At 45.3% G+C, this 16,387-nt stretch overlaps 1 protein-coding gene across 2 annotated transcripts in view; it reads right to left on the minus strand.

The window, feature by feature from the left end:
- Nucleotides 1-2,351: 2,351 nt before the first annotated feature.
- Nucleotides 2,352-16,387, minus strand: part of LOC138300660 (basic phospholipase A2-like) — a 388,486-nt gene continuing 374,450 nt past the window's right edge. For both annotated transcript variants that reach the window (XM_069240288.1, XM_069240289.1), the window contains one exon: nt 2,352-3,145. In XM_069240288.1, the coding sequence (XP_069096389.1) occupies nt 2,877-3,145 (269 nt within the window). In that variant the 3' untranslated portion in view covers nt 2,352-2,876. The remainder of the gene's footprint in view (nt 3,146-16,387) is intronic.

A 16,387-nucleotide genomic window follows, 5' to 3' on the forward strand; every position in this document is an offset into this window, starting at 1 on the left:
TTGCTGAACTCCTGCTCTGCTGTGCCTGCCCTGCTGTCTGCTGCCCTCCTTGCCTGGGAGTGACAAGGAGTGGACCTGCATCTCTACATCCCCAGAACCAAAGGGACTCCAAGGGCATGCTGGCTTGACTCCTGTTCTGAAGTCTCAGACAGCAGCGGCTCCTCTGCAATGGCGGAGGAGTGTCGCCCCACTGGCTAGGACCTAGCAGTTGAAAAATAAAACAATATTTCATTTTGTTTTTCACTTGCTGGCTATGCTAAGCCAGGGTGTGCAGGGAGAGGGCGGGCTGGGCCATGGGAGGGGGGAGGGGGAATGGAGTTTGCTTGCAGACATGAGCACTTGGGTTTCTCCAACCCGGTTGTGATACACAGCCAGGTTGGAGAAAGAGGGACAGACTCCTGTGCAGTATCTGAGAGGCAGTCCAAAGCCACTCAGACCAATCCTGGAGCTGCTCTCAAGCTAGATATAGCATGACAGCAGTGCCACGATTGCATGAGGAGCCTGTGCTGGGGTCCCAGGGACTTCTGAGACACCATCGGCAGCAGGATGAAGAGGAGCGAGGCAGCCGGCAGCGTCGGAACAGGTAACTTTTTTTTTTTTCCTGACCCTGTCCCGTCCTAGTCCCCCCTTAAGGTTTGCAGCAGCCGCCACTGGTCCCAGGGACATCAAAGACTTCACTTAACCATGCTACAGCCTCTGGACTCTGCCAACTGGGAGTCCTGCCCTGCCAAGTGGTGCCAATCCCATCCTGGGCCCCTGGTAGTGTTTTTTTCTGCTGTTTCTGTTAAACATCCACGCGTCACCATAGTTGCACCGGTTACAACCGACACACCTTCCTTCCGTACTAACGCATCACCACCACCGCCAAGGACACAGACATTGCATCACCGGCTGCACGGCTCGACAATAATGCATCACCTTCATCGCAAAGGGTTCAATGCCACACCTTTGCTCGAGGACATTGCATCAATGACTGCGCAGCTTGATGACAATGCATCCCTGGATCCGCAGATTGGGACCAACACATTGCCTTCTCATTGTCTTCCTCTGCTCCTCGCCTCGTATCTTCGATGTTGACACATCCTTCCTCACAAGCTACTTTTTCACCTGGACTAGGTTGGTTCCTATAGCCGGCCCACGGTTCTTCGAGGTCAGTCTGAATGTTTTGAATTACTCCTTGTCTAGCATGACCAGATAAGCCGAGTTAGCGCTTTAAGCTTCAAAGCACTACATTTGCAGATATTCTTTAAAAATATATTTTTTTCATTTTGATCTTGTTTTGTTCTTTAAATTAAGCTCTATTTTTTAACCTGGTGTGGATTATTTTTGTGCGGTGTTTTCACTGTTTGTGTCTTAAGTGTTGCACAAATACTTTACACATTGCCTCTTAAATTTAGACTGACTATTCTGTGGCAAGCTACCGCAGGGTGAGCACAGGTTAATTTATGGTGTGCCTTACCTTGACTAGGGTTGTGGTTCCTGCTTGGACAGGTTGCATACTTCTGTCAACCAGAAACCTAATAACTAACAGCGAGGAATGGGACTGTATCCCTTACTTAAGTGTTTTTATGACGTACAATAATATAAAAGTTATTTTGGCCTCATCGGTGTCAAAGAGAGAGGGTTAAGAGAGAAGGTGTAGATTGCATTGTGCTAAAATGACTGAAAGGGACGAAGTTGCCCTCCTGAATCACCCAGATTTACTGCACCCATAGTGCGGGTTTATTTATTCGTACCACACTTGGGTTTTGCCTGAGTTATCAATTGTGTATTCCTTTCTAAGAAGAAAGCTCACTCTTACTGCACAGTGACCAAATATTCCCGAATAGCTTTAATTGCTTGGGCCCCATGTGAAGATAATCATTCCTCACCTGCATTCTTTGTCATAGCTCTTAATTTGTGAACGTTTCCCATCTCAAGATCAGAACCGTGATGAGGAAGACTAGAGCTTGTAATAATGAAAATGGCAAACAAGTAATCAGGGAATTAGTTGCTTGACAAGCTTCCTCCTCGGAGTCTTGCTCTGTGAGTAGCCCCAACTCGGTATGCTACCAGAAATATGTTGTCAAAATTATTTCTGCACACGGTATTCTAACATACAACCTCCAGCCCATAGACACATATATAGGAAGACCAGAGTTGACACTTTTGACCAACTGACCATAAGAACAAACAATCCTATTCTGATCTCTTGTAGAAGATAAATAAATGACACAGCAATAGGTAGAGGGCAATTCAAACTCATCACATTGCATGTCTGTAGGCAGAGTGAATGCACGTGTGTGTGTGAGTGTGTTATCTATAAGCAAGTCAGATCAGTGAATACCCGAATAAGAGATCAGAACAAAATATTAGCAGAATATATTTATTATTCATTTAAGCAGACATTGTGTCTTGACAATATGTTCAAAAAAGAGGAAAGGCCTAATTATCTCCATGTAGATTGAAATTATGAAGATGGAGAAGAGGAAGGAACTGGGCAGAAAGCAATTAGCCAGGGCGTGGATGAAAGAGAGCAGCATGTATGATAGATTGGAATTGTGGGCGATGAGGCTAAGGAGATTTCTGGCGACAATAAGGTTGGCAACCAATCCATTGCTTTTATGTTTCGTTCGAGATCAATGGAATCCCTGCATCTGACTTGGGCAGGACAAGAGCAGAGAGGACACTTAAGGAAATGTGAACAGCAGAGTAGGGAATCACTGGGCAGTGAGATGTCCATGATGGCTTTGGGGCCACCTGGGTAGGAATTGCGGGATCACCAGCTCCAAAAACAGGCTAAGATAGGAACCACATGGGCAATTAAGGGTATGGGTGAATACCGCGAGTTTGTGTAATAAGCATCTTTCACTAGTGTGGTTTCCAGTCGTGCATAATTACACTTGTTTTGAGGCATCTATATTTTCTGTTTGCACAGGTGCCTGTGCTTCCTTGGTGGATCTTTCTGAAGCACTGTACTTTGAACTGACTGCAGAGTTGGCACTGGCATCGCTGTCATATTTACAGGGCGGAGTTTCCCCTTTGCAGGTCATATCCAGTTTAAACATGTTATAGTTGCGATACGTCTTCATGTTCTCCTTGAAGCAGAGAGCCGCTGCTTTGTCACATTCACAAATATTTCGCTTGCATGACTTAGGATAACCCCCTGTAATGAAGAACAAACAATTAGGTTAGTTAAACCCAGACCCTGTTCAGTCCCAAGACACTGGCACCAAAGATAAAAACAATGACCAGGTCTTTTCGTGCCCGACGACACCCCCATAAATCATCCATCTTAAAATGTAGAGCTTAGCATCATTCTCATTACTAAGTAAGTGGGAATGGTCCAGGTGCAGGGTCTATTTTAGAGATTATAACTGTGACACTGAAAACAATCATAAAGGGACAGTGACCTCAGCATAGATCCATCCCTGCACTGTTCAAAGTTGTTTTGATGAATAAAGATCCATATCACACTTCATTCTAAATCAACATACGTCTCAGCTAACTGTCAATACCCTCTTCAGCACTGTGCTCTGGACTGGACCATTTTTCCTCCTCTAGTAAACAATATATTTTGCGAAAACATTTTTGGCAATTTTTCGATTCAGAAAAGCCCCGACGAGGCTAACAGATGTCAGAGATCACAAGCAAGACACGACTGTGTAGTTACCTATATTTATTTTTCATCAGAAAGAAAGGGGATCCCTGTGTACCGAATATAAAGTTATCAAGATGAAATAAATAGAAACACCCATTTGAACTGGCATTTCTGCATCAGCAGCCAGGTTACAGCACACACGATTATCAGCAAAGGCATTAGGTTAAGCAAGACCAACAACATGTCAATATAATACATTAAGCCTCATTATATTAGAAATAGAAAGGATAGAAAGTAAACAAATTACTGCTTTATGAAACACAAAAATGGTTAAATTGATTCCGTGCATTTGTCTACATGCACACCCAGCATTCCCTGTGCACCAGTCAGTCTACACCAGTGTCCAAGAGAGTCGACATTTTTGATGAAACTCGTTATTGCTCTTCTCCAAATTTACATTCTTAATCAGGACTTTGGCAATGTTGTGCATCAATGCAGTCTTGACATCCAATTCAACAAAATCGTGGCAGGACAGCTCACATGACAACCAGGAGCGTAGCTTGGTCAGTGAGCAGCAGCTGGCCACCTTACCCCTCTACCTTTTTCTTGAAGTGAGGAGTATCTGTCAGGCTGAACAAATGTCAGCCTGACAGATACTCTTCTGGTTCAGGTCAGGCAGCCAGGAGCTGACCTGTGCTAAATCCGCAGACTCCTGGCTTCCTGACCTGAACTTTACTGGGCTGAAGAAGTCACAGCCCTGTAGGCGTGACCTCTTCAACCTAGCAAAGGTGCCTCGTCGCCCTACCCCTCATGACGATTGCTTCAGACCTGAGCACTACAGTTTTAAGCCCTGAAGCGCCCTTTGTCACAGAGTTGGGTGAGGTCAGCAGTCTCACTGACCCCCAACCCACTCTGCGATGAATTGGGACTGCTTCCTTCCCTCATTGGCTAACCTTAGGCCAGCCAATGAGGGAAGGCAGCAGTCCCAACCCTCCTGAGACCCCCAAGGCTAATGTTCGGTGCGTGTATGCATGCGTGCATTATGAATGTATATTTGTTAGTGAGTGTTGTGAATGGGGATGTGCATACTTTTGTGAATGAATGCGTGTAAGTGAGGTGTGTGTGCATGTGTAACATACCCCCTCCCCTGCTCCCGTCCTTCTTAAAATTACCGGTCGCAAGTGTCAGTAGGATTTGGGAGGGGCTGAGCTTCAGATTTCTGAACAATCATGCTGGCATATAATGTTAAAATACATTATAAAAGAAGTAAGGTGCATGAAAGGGGCTTGGAGGGCCTAAGGGGCAGTGGAAAGGGAGAGAAATATGGACTGGTAGGAGTACTAAGTGAGAGAAAACATAATATTTTGTAAAATAACTAACATTTTCTAGGACTTTAAAAAAAGAATGAGGGAGAGTGTGTGCACGTTTTTATCTGTGGGTATCTAAAAATTCCTGATGCAATCCGACATACATCTCACCATACCGACTGAAAGCCCCTGCACCCAACTAATTATTAGTAAATACATTTCTTAGGGGTGTGTAACACCCCAATCACCCACCTGAAGCTATGTCCCTCATGACATCATAAGGATATGTGGTTAATGGAAACCCAAGGAACATATCCAGAGACCCTTTAAGCAGAGACGTTTTAAGGCATCTGTAAAGTGGGCCTTGGCCAAGGGCCCCATCCTTTCAGGGGCCCCATGATGAGCCAGCTATGTTCTATAGGGAGTCCTGCCATGATGACCTTCATTAATTCTTAAAGATGGGTGATGTGTGAGAGTCCGGTACAGTCATTTTGCAGAGAAATGTTTCGTTTATGTTTCATGCAACTGCATAAAAAAAGTTTCTTTTAGATCAAAACAAGAATTCACATATGAGGAATGGGAGAATGTCACAGGCATTATTTGCTGTTATAGTAGTGAGCTACTAAAGTGTTACAATATTGAATACCCAAAATAACATTTTTATTATTAATGTTTGCATTTTTTTAAAATAGTTTTCTGTCATCCATGCTGTGCTAGAAGCCGATGGAAATAACGTACTTATGAAAAAAACAGGTGTTGAGGTAATTGTCAAAGTTTACGTGTGGAAATACAGAACTCTCTGGTTGAGGAACACCCCTTGTAAGGCATCTCGCACCATGCTGTGCCAATGCAGTCCGAACCACAAATGCATCTTTACAATGCATTAATTTACCATGCAAGTCGTTGCAAATTATAATTAAATGAAATGGTAATTATTATTGTGACGTGTGCAGTCAAAAAGGTAGGTTTTGTCTTCATAAAAAATCATTCTTAGATTAAAAGTAAAGTGTTGTGAGTCCAAGCTGTGTACTCCGGTGTGAGGGTCAGGTTTAGCTATGCCCTTCCCAAACATTAATGGACATGGGAAACAAAAAGAGCAATTAGCAGGCACTGAACACTATGGCTCGTTTACCCATCTGATGTTCAAAAAAACATTTCATTTCATAATTATCATTCTAGTCTTTATTGTACAGACGTTGGTTCATGCTGTTTTTATCAACTACTTAGTTGGAGACTGACAGACATACAATCCAAAAATATATTTCCTGGCATGTGAAGGGAGAGAAGAGGAAAAATACAATGTACACAAGCCAGTCTGAAATGTGGGGGTTGTTGGAGAGATATGTTGAATGTCAGAGCAGAAGAGAAGTACGTAACATTTGTCAGTGGCGGCCACTGTTCAACGGGGGTGGTGGGGTGGAAGGTATTATTAAAAAAAAAAATTAAAATAAAAAAAGTACCTTTATTTTGGGAAAGACGTTCCGTTTCTCTTTCCTCCTAGGACTCCTGGAAGCACAAGGATTCCAGACTTCCCTTCAATCACGATGCTGCTGTCAACAGCACGACAGAAGCGTTGTGATTGGTCTGAATGCCCAAATTTAGTGCTCAGACAGGGAGTAGGGCCCTGTACACTTTCTCCTCCCGACTGTTCAATACAGCCGGGTGGAGAAATGTAAATTGCGCATGACTGTTTGGCCGGCCCTATACGGCCGGCCAAACCGTCATGTGCACTTATGTGCACATAGCCTTCCTCCAGCCTAGCTTCACCCCCAACCCAGCTCCCGAGAAAATATAAAATGATAATGACATTATGTTATTATCATTTTATTTTTCCCTTTCGTCCACTGCATAAAGCAGGGGGGCGACGCTCCTCCACATTAGTGGAGGAGCTGCCGCTAACATTTGTGTGTGTTGGTTTCTTTTATGAAGCTTACCAGATGCATCCATATCATCAGAGACATCATTTTCAAGTCCTGGTTCTTCTTTTAACAACCTAATGCATACTTGGATTTGTAGTCAGGCATAATTTGCACTGAATGAATTGGACTAACACACTTGAAAGCCATGGTTGATTTCTAACAGGAATCAGAAGAACTGGAGCACTGTGTCCTTCATGATAGGAAGTCATTTACTAACCTTAGGGCCTCATTTACAAGAACCAGTTTTCTTGCACCCCCCATGACCCACTAACGATGCCATGGTAGGGCTGTATTTATGATACAGCACTCCATGGTGCTCATTTTCACAGATGCGTCAGAATTTCTGATGCATCTGTGGCGCTAAACTGACGCATTGCTGGACTACCGTAAAAAAATTGACGCTACTCCAACAATGTAAGGGGGGGTCTAATTTTAAAAATCCCAGTATCACTTTAATGCCTGTTCTGAGCGGGCGTTAAAAACAATTACGCTGTGAAGGTGTAAAATGGTGCAGTGAAATCTTGTAGATTTCACTGCGTCAGTTCTGTTTGTCTTTTAACGGGAGAACGCCTACCTTGCATATATTATACCTGGCGCAGGTATAATGCTGAGCGAGGCTTTACAAACTGGTGCATTGCTCCAGTTTGCAAATGTGATGCAGTGTAAGAGTCTGCTTGCACTGCTCCAGCATAAAAAAAAGTGATACCACACCGGTGCAAGGGGCTTGTAAATAAGCCCCTTCATTTTTATGGAGACACATTGGTAATTTACTTAGAATCCATCATATGTTTCTACTTACTTAACAGCTGACCTCTTTAGCAAGATAAGGCTGCCTTTCAGACCTACAATTTCCAAGTGTGTATGTGTTGCTTCATTTTACCTCTGATAAATCAATTCTTCCTCAATTTGGAATTTCCTGCTGTCGGAAAAAGAAGTTGTGCAACACGTAGCATTGTACTGCCCTAAGGTTCTTGTGTTTTACATTCCAATTCGGCAAACAGTTTTTATTATTGCCATAATAAAATGGACAGATTCCTCTTATACCTTGGGATCTGACATCTAATCCCCACTTCATCATGACCAATACGATCCGCTACAATAAAAATACTGTGTATAAGATGCACTGCTACTCCTTGAAGTCTGATTCAAGATGTATCAGATAAGTAATATAAGATTTAAATTACCTTGAAGAGCACATCTACTTGTGCAGTAGATGCAGTATCAGAACAAGTTATGCTACTGGTCATTGACCCAGTGAGATGTGGGTTACATGCAGATCATGGTGCTGCAGTTTTAGCTGGATGACACCTTCTGAAGAGGGACCAAGGTTGAATTGGATGTTTGTGATCTCCTTCTGCAAAACGTCCCAGAACCCTTTATTTTGTCACTTTTCAAGATGGCAAAACCCATCCTCGGCTGAACACACCAGGCAGTGCACCCTAGAAATGCAACTAGCCTTCTGGGGTGTATGCCTCCTGACTTCCTAATTTTCCCACCTGCCTGGGTGCAAATATGCCTGGGGCCAGGAGGATGGCTTTGTCCTCCACTGGTGGACTGCCTACTTGCATGTCGGAGGCAATGTGCTCTTTGAAGCTCACTACCTTGATGTGCCACTTCACCTTCCTGGCAGGAAGGGATGTGACACCAGACCTTTTTTTCTGACTCCTGGGAGTGTTCACACCTCCCTGGAGTGTGTCAAAATCCTGTCTTGGCAGCAGCAGCTGCAGGCTGTCAGGCGGGGCACAGGAAATGCTGCAGCAACCAGGTAACAACCAGCAAGGAAGTCACCTGGGTGCATGTCACAGTAAATCCGACTTCAGATTCGAGTGAGGTATGAGACAAATTGTTTGATACCAAACATGACGTACTTCAGCAGGCCCATAAAGGAGTTGACATTCTCAGGGATGCCCAGGCGCCATCCCATTTTATCCTATGGACCGCTGACCACTTGTAGTAGTCTTTAATTGAAAAGGCTACTATAGCGAAATATGGGCTTGCAGTTATATGTCCAAACTTGAATATAATGCACCCTGCTCCTGGGCTGATGAGGCCTACCTTAGGGGTGACTGACATATTTTAAAATCAGTGCTGAATGTTGACACATATGTTGTGGGCAAGGTCAAGTTTGAGCAGTTTACACTGCTCCTGCAGTCTGCAATGGCAGGCCTGCTGGCACCTATTTACTTGGGTCACTCAGGGTGGCACACTCAGCGCTTAAGGCCCTGGTGACTCTTTTAACATCCATGCCCTGGGTACCACTGGTATCATAATCTAGGGACTTAGAAGGGGGTTAAAGTTGTTGTCAGTTGGGGATACCAATCTACACATATCAAATTTAGAGAGAGTGGACTGGCACTTGGGCTTGATTAGCAGGCTCCAGTGCACTTTCGGAGTCATAAACAACCAAATTTGGCAATCATTGTGGGGGTGACAATACAAAAATGTACTTTCTTACAGTAACCCTCATCTGATTGCAATTGTGTGTGTAGTATCTAGATATATGTGCACAAAAGTATTTTTTTACCATAGAGGAAGCGGCTAAACATTACTTTCTTGACTGACATATTTGTGTGTCACTGGCGTTCAAGTTTCTAGTCCACAGCACTTCACTTGATCGGCCTTGGGCTGCTCTGTCTCACAATCTACTGAGTCAAGGGTTAAAAAGGATAGTTGGTCCCCAATTTAATGGTCAATGGTATGGAAGCCCCAAGAGGCAATAGATAAAAGAACCCCACTGATACAGATGGGGCCCGGTAATATTTCCATATCACATCTCAAGAAATCTAAGCAAACAGAGATCATATTGGTGGACACTATTGTCACCTCCTATCTTAAAGAGATATGTCTTATGAATTATGCCCCATTACAGTCTGTCTCCGAGGTTAAAGTGTAGGGTTGTGGATGGCCCGAGATCTCCCATTTATAAATACTCAGATAACATCAGCAAAAAGATTGCTCCCAACACCTTCATCAACTGAAAAACATCACATTTCTGACTACAAGTGCAAACCAATATTGCTGTTATCATTTCACAACTCGAAAGTCTGAACTGTGCTGCTTTGTGTTTTAATAAATATTTGTTGCTCAAGCTTCAAAATTAGCAAAAAGCTGCAGTGAACGTTTAACTAACTCTGCACAGGAAAACAGCATAAGTGTTGCTTCGTGTTACTCTGCATCATGAGGAGCGTTATGGGTGATACAAGGGTGTTGTTGTGCAACCATCTATAGTTTTTGATGCAAAACTACTAACAATAGTAGAAAGGGTTTTGATCCAAAAAATAGCACCACTTGAAAACAGGCATTAAAAAGAAATAATGCCATTATTTTTCCTAACTTTTCCAACTTTACATGTGCGGTGCACTTTTCAGCAAACATCCAGTGTGGGAAATGTTTTACAGTTGGTCTAGGTGTGTATTTGAGTATCTTTCCAGTACAAAATCTATCCTGGACTCACACAGACACCTTTACGTTATGGAGCAAAGGTGTTGCATGTCACTTGGAAGCCTAATTGTGCACCAGCACTTGGGAGAGACCAAGATAGTGCTATATATCTGTAGATATGGTGCTTTACTTCCCTTTCCCTGTCATGCAATGGATCACAGAAGCATTTGGTGTCAAACACGTTGAGTAACTGTTTAAAAAATCTGGGCCTCAACCTCATGAGCTATCTCAATAGGATTACAGACCACAACCTGCAGATTACAATGTTTCTGTGAGATATGCTCAACTCACTGATCGATTAATCTGCAGTGTTTTTTGCTGCACCATCTCTGTAGCTGGGTACTCTGTTGTGTTTGTTGTATGACTGAATCAGCCTTAACTCTACTGCTTAAAGGCTTGATTCAGAGTGTGGAGTACCATCTGTACTCTGACAGTGTAAAATACTCTGTTGCTTTAACAGTGTACCCATCCTTGGCAGTTAGGACCTGATTTGGAATTTGGAGGCCAGGGTAGTCCTTCACAACTGTGACAGAGCACACTCTCTGTCAAACTCTTGGTCCAGCCACCAGATTTACAGGAGGATGGACCTTCAGTGTCTTGACAATAGAGCCTATTCCATCTCCATAGTCAACATAGTGCTCCAACTGCCGACAGAGTACGAAGAGTTGGGGTTTTGGCAATTCAACGACCTGTACGATTGTGAGTGGGCGGTCGAATGGCCAGTTTTCAGTCTGTCACAGTGGGTAACACATGGTAGTAAGAGACAGTGAAAACTTTTGAATTAACCCCCTCATACCATCACTGGGCTGGCGGACATCTTCAAAGCCAGACAGTGGGTTCTCTGTCAAGGTGAAGGAGTCCTTTACTCCAGCCCCTGTCGGAGTACAAACTGTACTCCACACTCTAAATCAGGCCTTTAGAGAATTCTGCCAGCCCCCAGGATATTGCTAGTTATGGCTTGGAGTTTCATCTGCACTTTACTTTTGTTAATTACTTTTGCCCCATCCACCAAGGGCTAGGGTAATGTAAGAAAAGTACTTCATATTTTTCCCTCAAGGATTCTAAAAGAATTGGGCGGTTGGTGGTGAAACCCAGAACCCAGAAATTTGAATTTGGAAACGTTGAACCTAGTAGCTTAGGTTCTTAATTATATTCCCAGAAGCCAGTAGTTCCAGCTTAACCATAGAAACAAGCAGTCCCTTCCCACTATATGGTGGAAGGCAGTGGACCAAAGACAACTAGAGGAGGCTATTAAAGATAAGCAGACCACCTAAGTGAGATAACAAGTTGTAATAAGTAAGATTGCCAGTGGGGTGTGGCCAATATGACACCAGGAGCAGTCACCATTTTGTGAGGCTTCACTCCTGTCTGGCCCATCTACACTCATCAAGGCTAGAGTGGCAGTCCCCCTGAGTAGAGGGGTAGATGCACCCCTGTCGCCGCAAATAACCGGGGGTGCTCCAATTGACTCCTAATGCGGCGGATGGAGTGACGAGTGTGGTGGCTTGACAGGCCTGGTATCGCGGCCCACACTTGGCATGCACTCGCCTGCGGGCTCGAGCGAGGTACACCCCATCTCATCAGGAGATGAGCATCCCCTGTGGATGCTGCTGAGGAGACTGGCTGGCGGCTTCAGTAAGACTCCACGGCCATGAGCAGCATTTCTACACAGCATGAGTCAATGGCACTGGCTTGTGGCCGTCCTGACTGACTTGAAATAAGCTACTGCCCAGAGTGTAGCGCCAGCTGCACCTATCGACCACCACTGGGGCAGGAAGATGAGAACGGCGGAGCAGTTGGAGGAATCGCCACTGTGCTTGATCCCCTCCCTCCCTGTTTGCCCTGCTGTGAAGGGCCCCTGTGGGCCTACTATATCATAGAGGGCCTGCATGCTGCTAAAGAGACTGGCAGCAGGCTTGAATTGGAATTCCCTGGGCCACTGACTTTGAACTCCCCTGCCCTGTCAGCCCTGTTGTAAGGAGCCCCTAGGGGGCCGCCAAAATGCCTTCATGCCTCTTTGGCACCCACAAACCCATGGCTCTTGCACTTCTTAGCAGTCATAACAGCCTCTTGGACAGTAACATTGTGATGGACTACAAGAGGTGTGCAAACAGTGCAGTGCACCTTGCAGAGTCCTGCGAACACAATAGCACATGGTGATGTGGCAGGACATAGGAGGCCACGGATAGCGCTATGGGTATTTGGCTCATATGGCACTCAGGACGCTTAGCACTATTAATCTGCAGGAGCCCCCTCTGGTGAGAAAGCACACGTGAAGCCTGAGCTAAACTACTGTGTGCATAGATCTGGTACTACTGTAGCTGCTATGCCTCTCTGACATCTCTTTTTTTCCTGTTCCGCTTCATGTTAGCTGGCAGTCCCAAATGGACTGAGGGCCCCCTCTTCCCCTGGCGGTGCCCTCAGCAGTAGTCACTTAGAGTGGGGGAATTTTTTATTACTTCTTTGAGGAAAGGGATGGAACTGGTTGCTGCACCTAAGTGGCTGTTGAAGGCTGCTGCCTGGGAGAAGCTCACCCCCCTTCTGCCCTTGTCCGTGTATCCCCGGAGTACTGCTGGGGTGACTTGATCTGGACACACGGCACTATTGCTTTTTTCCTGGGTACTTGAATGTAGTGCTGCTTCCTATCTGCTGGTGCTCTGGCCATCTCTTGGTCCTCCCTGGGTCATTGCTGGAGACCAGGCCATTCTTTGTTGCTAAGATCCAGACACAGCTGGCGGTGACTATTGTGGCATGGTTCGGCCAAAGAAGCCAGAGCCACCTCCCCAGGGAACCATCATGGATATGCTAACAACCTCCCCAGATCAGTGGATCTGATTCATCCATTGGAATGCACTCTTCGGATGACTGCCTGACCACCACGGTATTGTCGAATCCCTACATTTTTCTCTATCAAAACAAATAACACACAGGATCCTCAGTTGCTCAGCCCTGTCCAGTCATTGCACGTCTTTTCAATTATAGTGATAGCAATATCCTGCTGCAATTATTTTGAGCTAAAAGCCACTGGTCATACAACGGAAATAGTATCACAACATGCCCAGAATACATGGCGGTGGTCTAAAGATGTTGCAGCACATTTGAAGCAGTCAAGGCGCAGCTTGTCACTCTGGGATTGAAATATGCACACCTTTTTCCTGCCAAGCTTAGTGTGGTGGATGCTGACACAAAGCATTGCTTCCCCTCCCTGGAGGAGGCTTGGGGGTGGTTGCACTCCAAGGGGATCCAAGACCAGCTGGGATCAATCAGAGATGCTTAATTGGACTGGTGCATTGGTGGATCCAAGGACAGGTGCAGCCAGCGTACACAACAATCTCACCCCACCAAGCAACAGGCCGTGAAGGAGCAGGCACAGGTGGTGGAGGAGGTCTATTTCCACTGCACCAACAGATATCAAGCCCTGGCTCCTCATACGGCCAAAACTAGGTGCCAGGGGCCCCCGGTTCCATAACCTCAGATGGTGAACCCACAGCTGGGTTGGTAAGATCGCCCTGAAATGGGGCTCCAATCTCATAGCTTTTCTTTCTAAGTGGATGAGATGGTCTGTGCTTTTGTGGGCTTTAGGCAGGGAGGTGAAAGGGGTGTAGATGCCGCTGGATCTTTAGACTTATCATGACGGGAGACCCTTGATACACGATCTCCTCAAATGGGCCCAGAGGAAGCAACTGCTTACAGATTTGTTTTCAGACATATAACCATTGGTCCGACCTTCCAGAGACTTCCGCAAGGGCTGGTTTTGCACCACAGACAAGTCCTGGGTACATGTTTTCTTGGGGAATTTGAAGCAAGATTCCTGTTGGTATCCAAGCCAAGGATGAGGGAGTTTTTGTTATGAGGAATTCTTTGATTTTTGGTAGGACTGGGCAGAGCAGCATCATAGGATTAGTGGGTGTGGCAGTTATCTGGGTAAGGGGGCACGCCACCAGCGTTGAGTTCTGGGTAGTTCTGTCACACACAGGCTAATGGCTATAATGTTCTGACCAGGAACATCAAAGGCATGGCGATCCCGACACAATGGCACAGGGTATATAGACGTAGGCAAACTTATAACGCCTGTCTCCAGGAAACACACCTCATTGTCACGGAACGAGACAGGGTGATCAGGTGCTGGAATGGCCAGATATATGCCATTGGGGATTTGGCTTATGCTTGTGTGGTCCTGATCTGGATAGCATCAGGACTACCCTATGTGCAGAGTAGAACTGTAGTGGATCCTGAAGGCGAGTATGTACTTCTGGAGGGACTGCTAGATGGTAGGCTTTTATCTGTAATATCATTATATGCATCTAACACACTCCAGGGTGATTTTCTTCACACTTTGTTGCCGATCCTGCTCCTAGATTCCCCGGCACCAAACATTTGGGGGGTGTATTTTAACTGCACACACAACACAGACATGGAATGTTCTTTTCCCCCATTCCCAGGGACACAAGGCCTTCAAGCAGTTAAACAATTTAGACTATGGACAGTTGCAGAACAGTTACATGATGTCTGGAGGATTTGTCATCTGGGGGAGGCAGAATACTATTATTATTATGCCCCAGGCCATCAGATACATGCTAGGTTGGATTATATCCTATACATTGTGGATTTCTGGCCTCAGGTGCTTAGATCTGAATACTTAGACAGGACACTGGGGGTTATTCTAACTTTGGAGGAGGTGTTAATCCGTCCCAAAAGTGACGGAAAAGTGACGGATTTACCACCAGCCGTATTACGAGTCCATTATATCCTGTAGAACTCGTAATACGGCTGGTGGTATATCCGTCACTTTACCGTCACTTTTGGGACGGATTAACACTCCTCCAAAGTTAGAATAACCCCCACTGTCTGATCACAACTCACTCAAGGTTACGTTCCAATTGGGTGAGAACAGGGCACCAATACCATCTTGCCATCTGTGCACAGAAGAGCTACTTGTTACAACATAGCGGGATACCATTGGTGCACACTTGCAGCAGTACTGTACAAAAAATTAGTGTTCCATAGGCACCAGGGACCTGGAATGGGACACAATGAAAACAGTTATGCAAGAACACTGTATTAAGACCCCATGGGCGAATAGTCATACCTGCTTCGTAGCGTCTTAGAGCTTGAAGTGCAACTGCAGGTGATTGAATTAGAAGCGGTGACTGTGATTGTGGTACATGCATGTCTAGTAGAGCTTTGGGCAGCGTACAGGAAAAAGACACATCACCTTAGCAACATAGACTAAAATTGCTGTCTGGCACACCAGCATGATGTCTGGAGGAGGGGTCATCTGGGGAGGCAAAATATTCTTATTATGCCAGAGGCCTCAGATACATACTAGGTTGGATTATATCCTATGAAATGTGGAGTTCTGGCCTCAGGTGCTTAGATCTGAATACTAAGACAGAACACTGTCAAATCACAGCCCACTCAAAGTTATGTTCCAGTGGGGTGAGAACAGGGTGCTAATACAGTCTTGGCATCTGTTCACAGAAGACCTACTTGTTACAACATACAGGGACACCATTGGTGCACACGTGAAGCAGTACTTTACAGAAAATTAGGGTTCTGTGGGCACCAGGGCCCTGGAATGGGACACAATGAAAACAGTTATGCAAGAACACTGTATTAAGACCACATAGGAGAACAGCCATCCAAGCTTCGTAGCGTCTTAGAGCTTGAGGCGCAATTGCAGGTGACTGAATTAGAAGCGGTGACTGTGGCTGCAGTACATGCACGTCTAGTAGAGCTTTGGGCAAAGTAAAGGGAAAAGGCACGCCACCTTCGCAACATAGACTGAAGGTGCTCTCTGGCACACCAGCATGCGGACAGGGATAAGCTGGGACTCACCTTAGCTTGCCTCCTATTTTCGGCACTACCTAGGACCCTAATAGGAGCGATTCAAACACCCACTTGAGATACTGTAAATAAGCAGGCTGACATAAATGAAGTCTTTGTCTAACACTATGATGCACTCTCTTCCCCTCCACCAGACCCATCTTTAGATTAGGTACAGACTTATATTCGGGGACCGACCTTCCCTGTTTCACTTCCTGAGCTGGAACATCCCTTACAGATAGAGGAGATACAACAGGCGATATGTCAATTGTCCCGGAATAAGGTTCCAGGACTGACGGGTTCCCAGTGGAATT

The sequence above is a fragment of the Pleurodeles waltl genome, chromosome 6 (genome assembly GCF_031143425.1).
Source record: "Pleurodeles waltl isolate 20211129_DDA chromosome 6, aPleWal1.hap1.20221129, whole genome shotgun sequence".
Lineage (NCBI taxonomy): Eukaryota > Metazoa > Chordata > Amphibia > Caudata > Salamandridae > Pleurodeles > Pleurodeles waltl.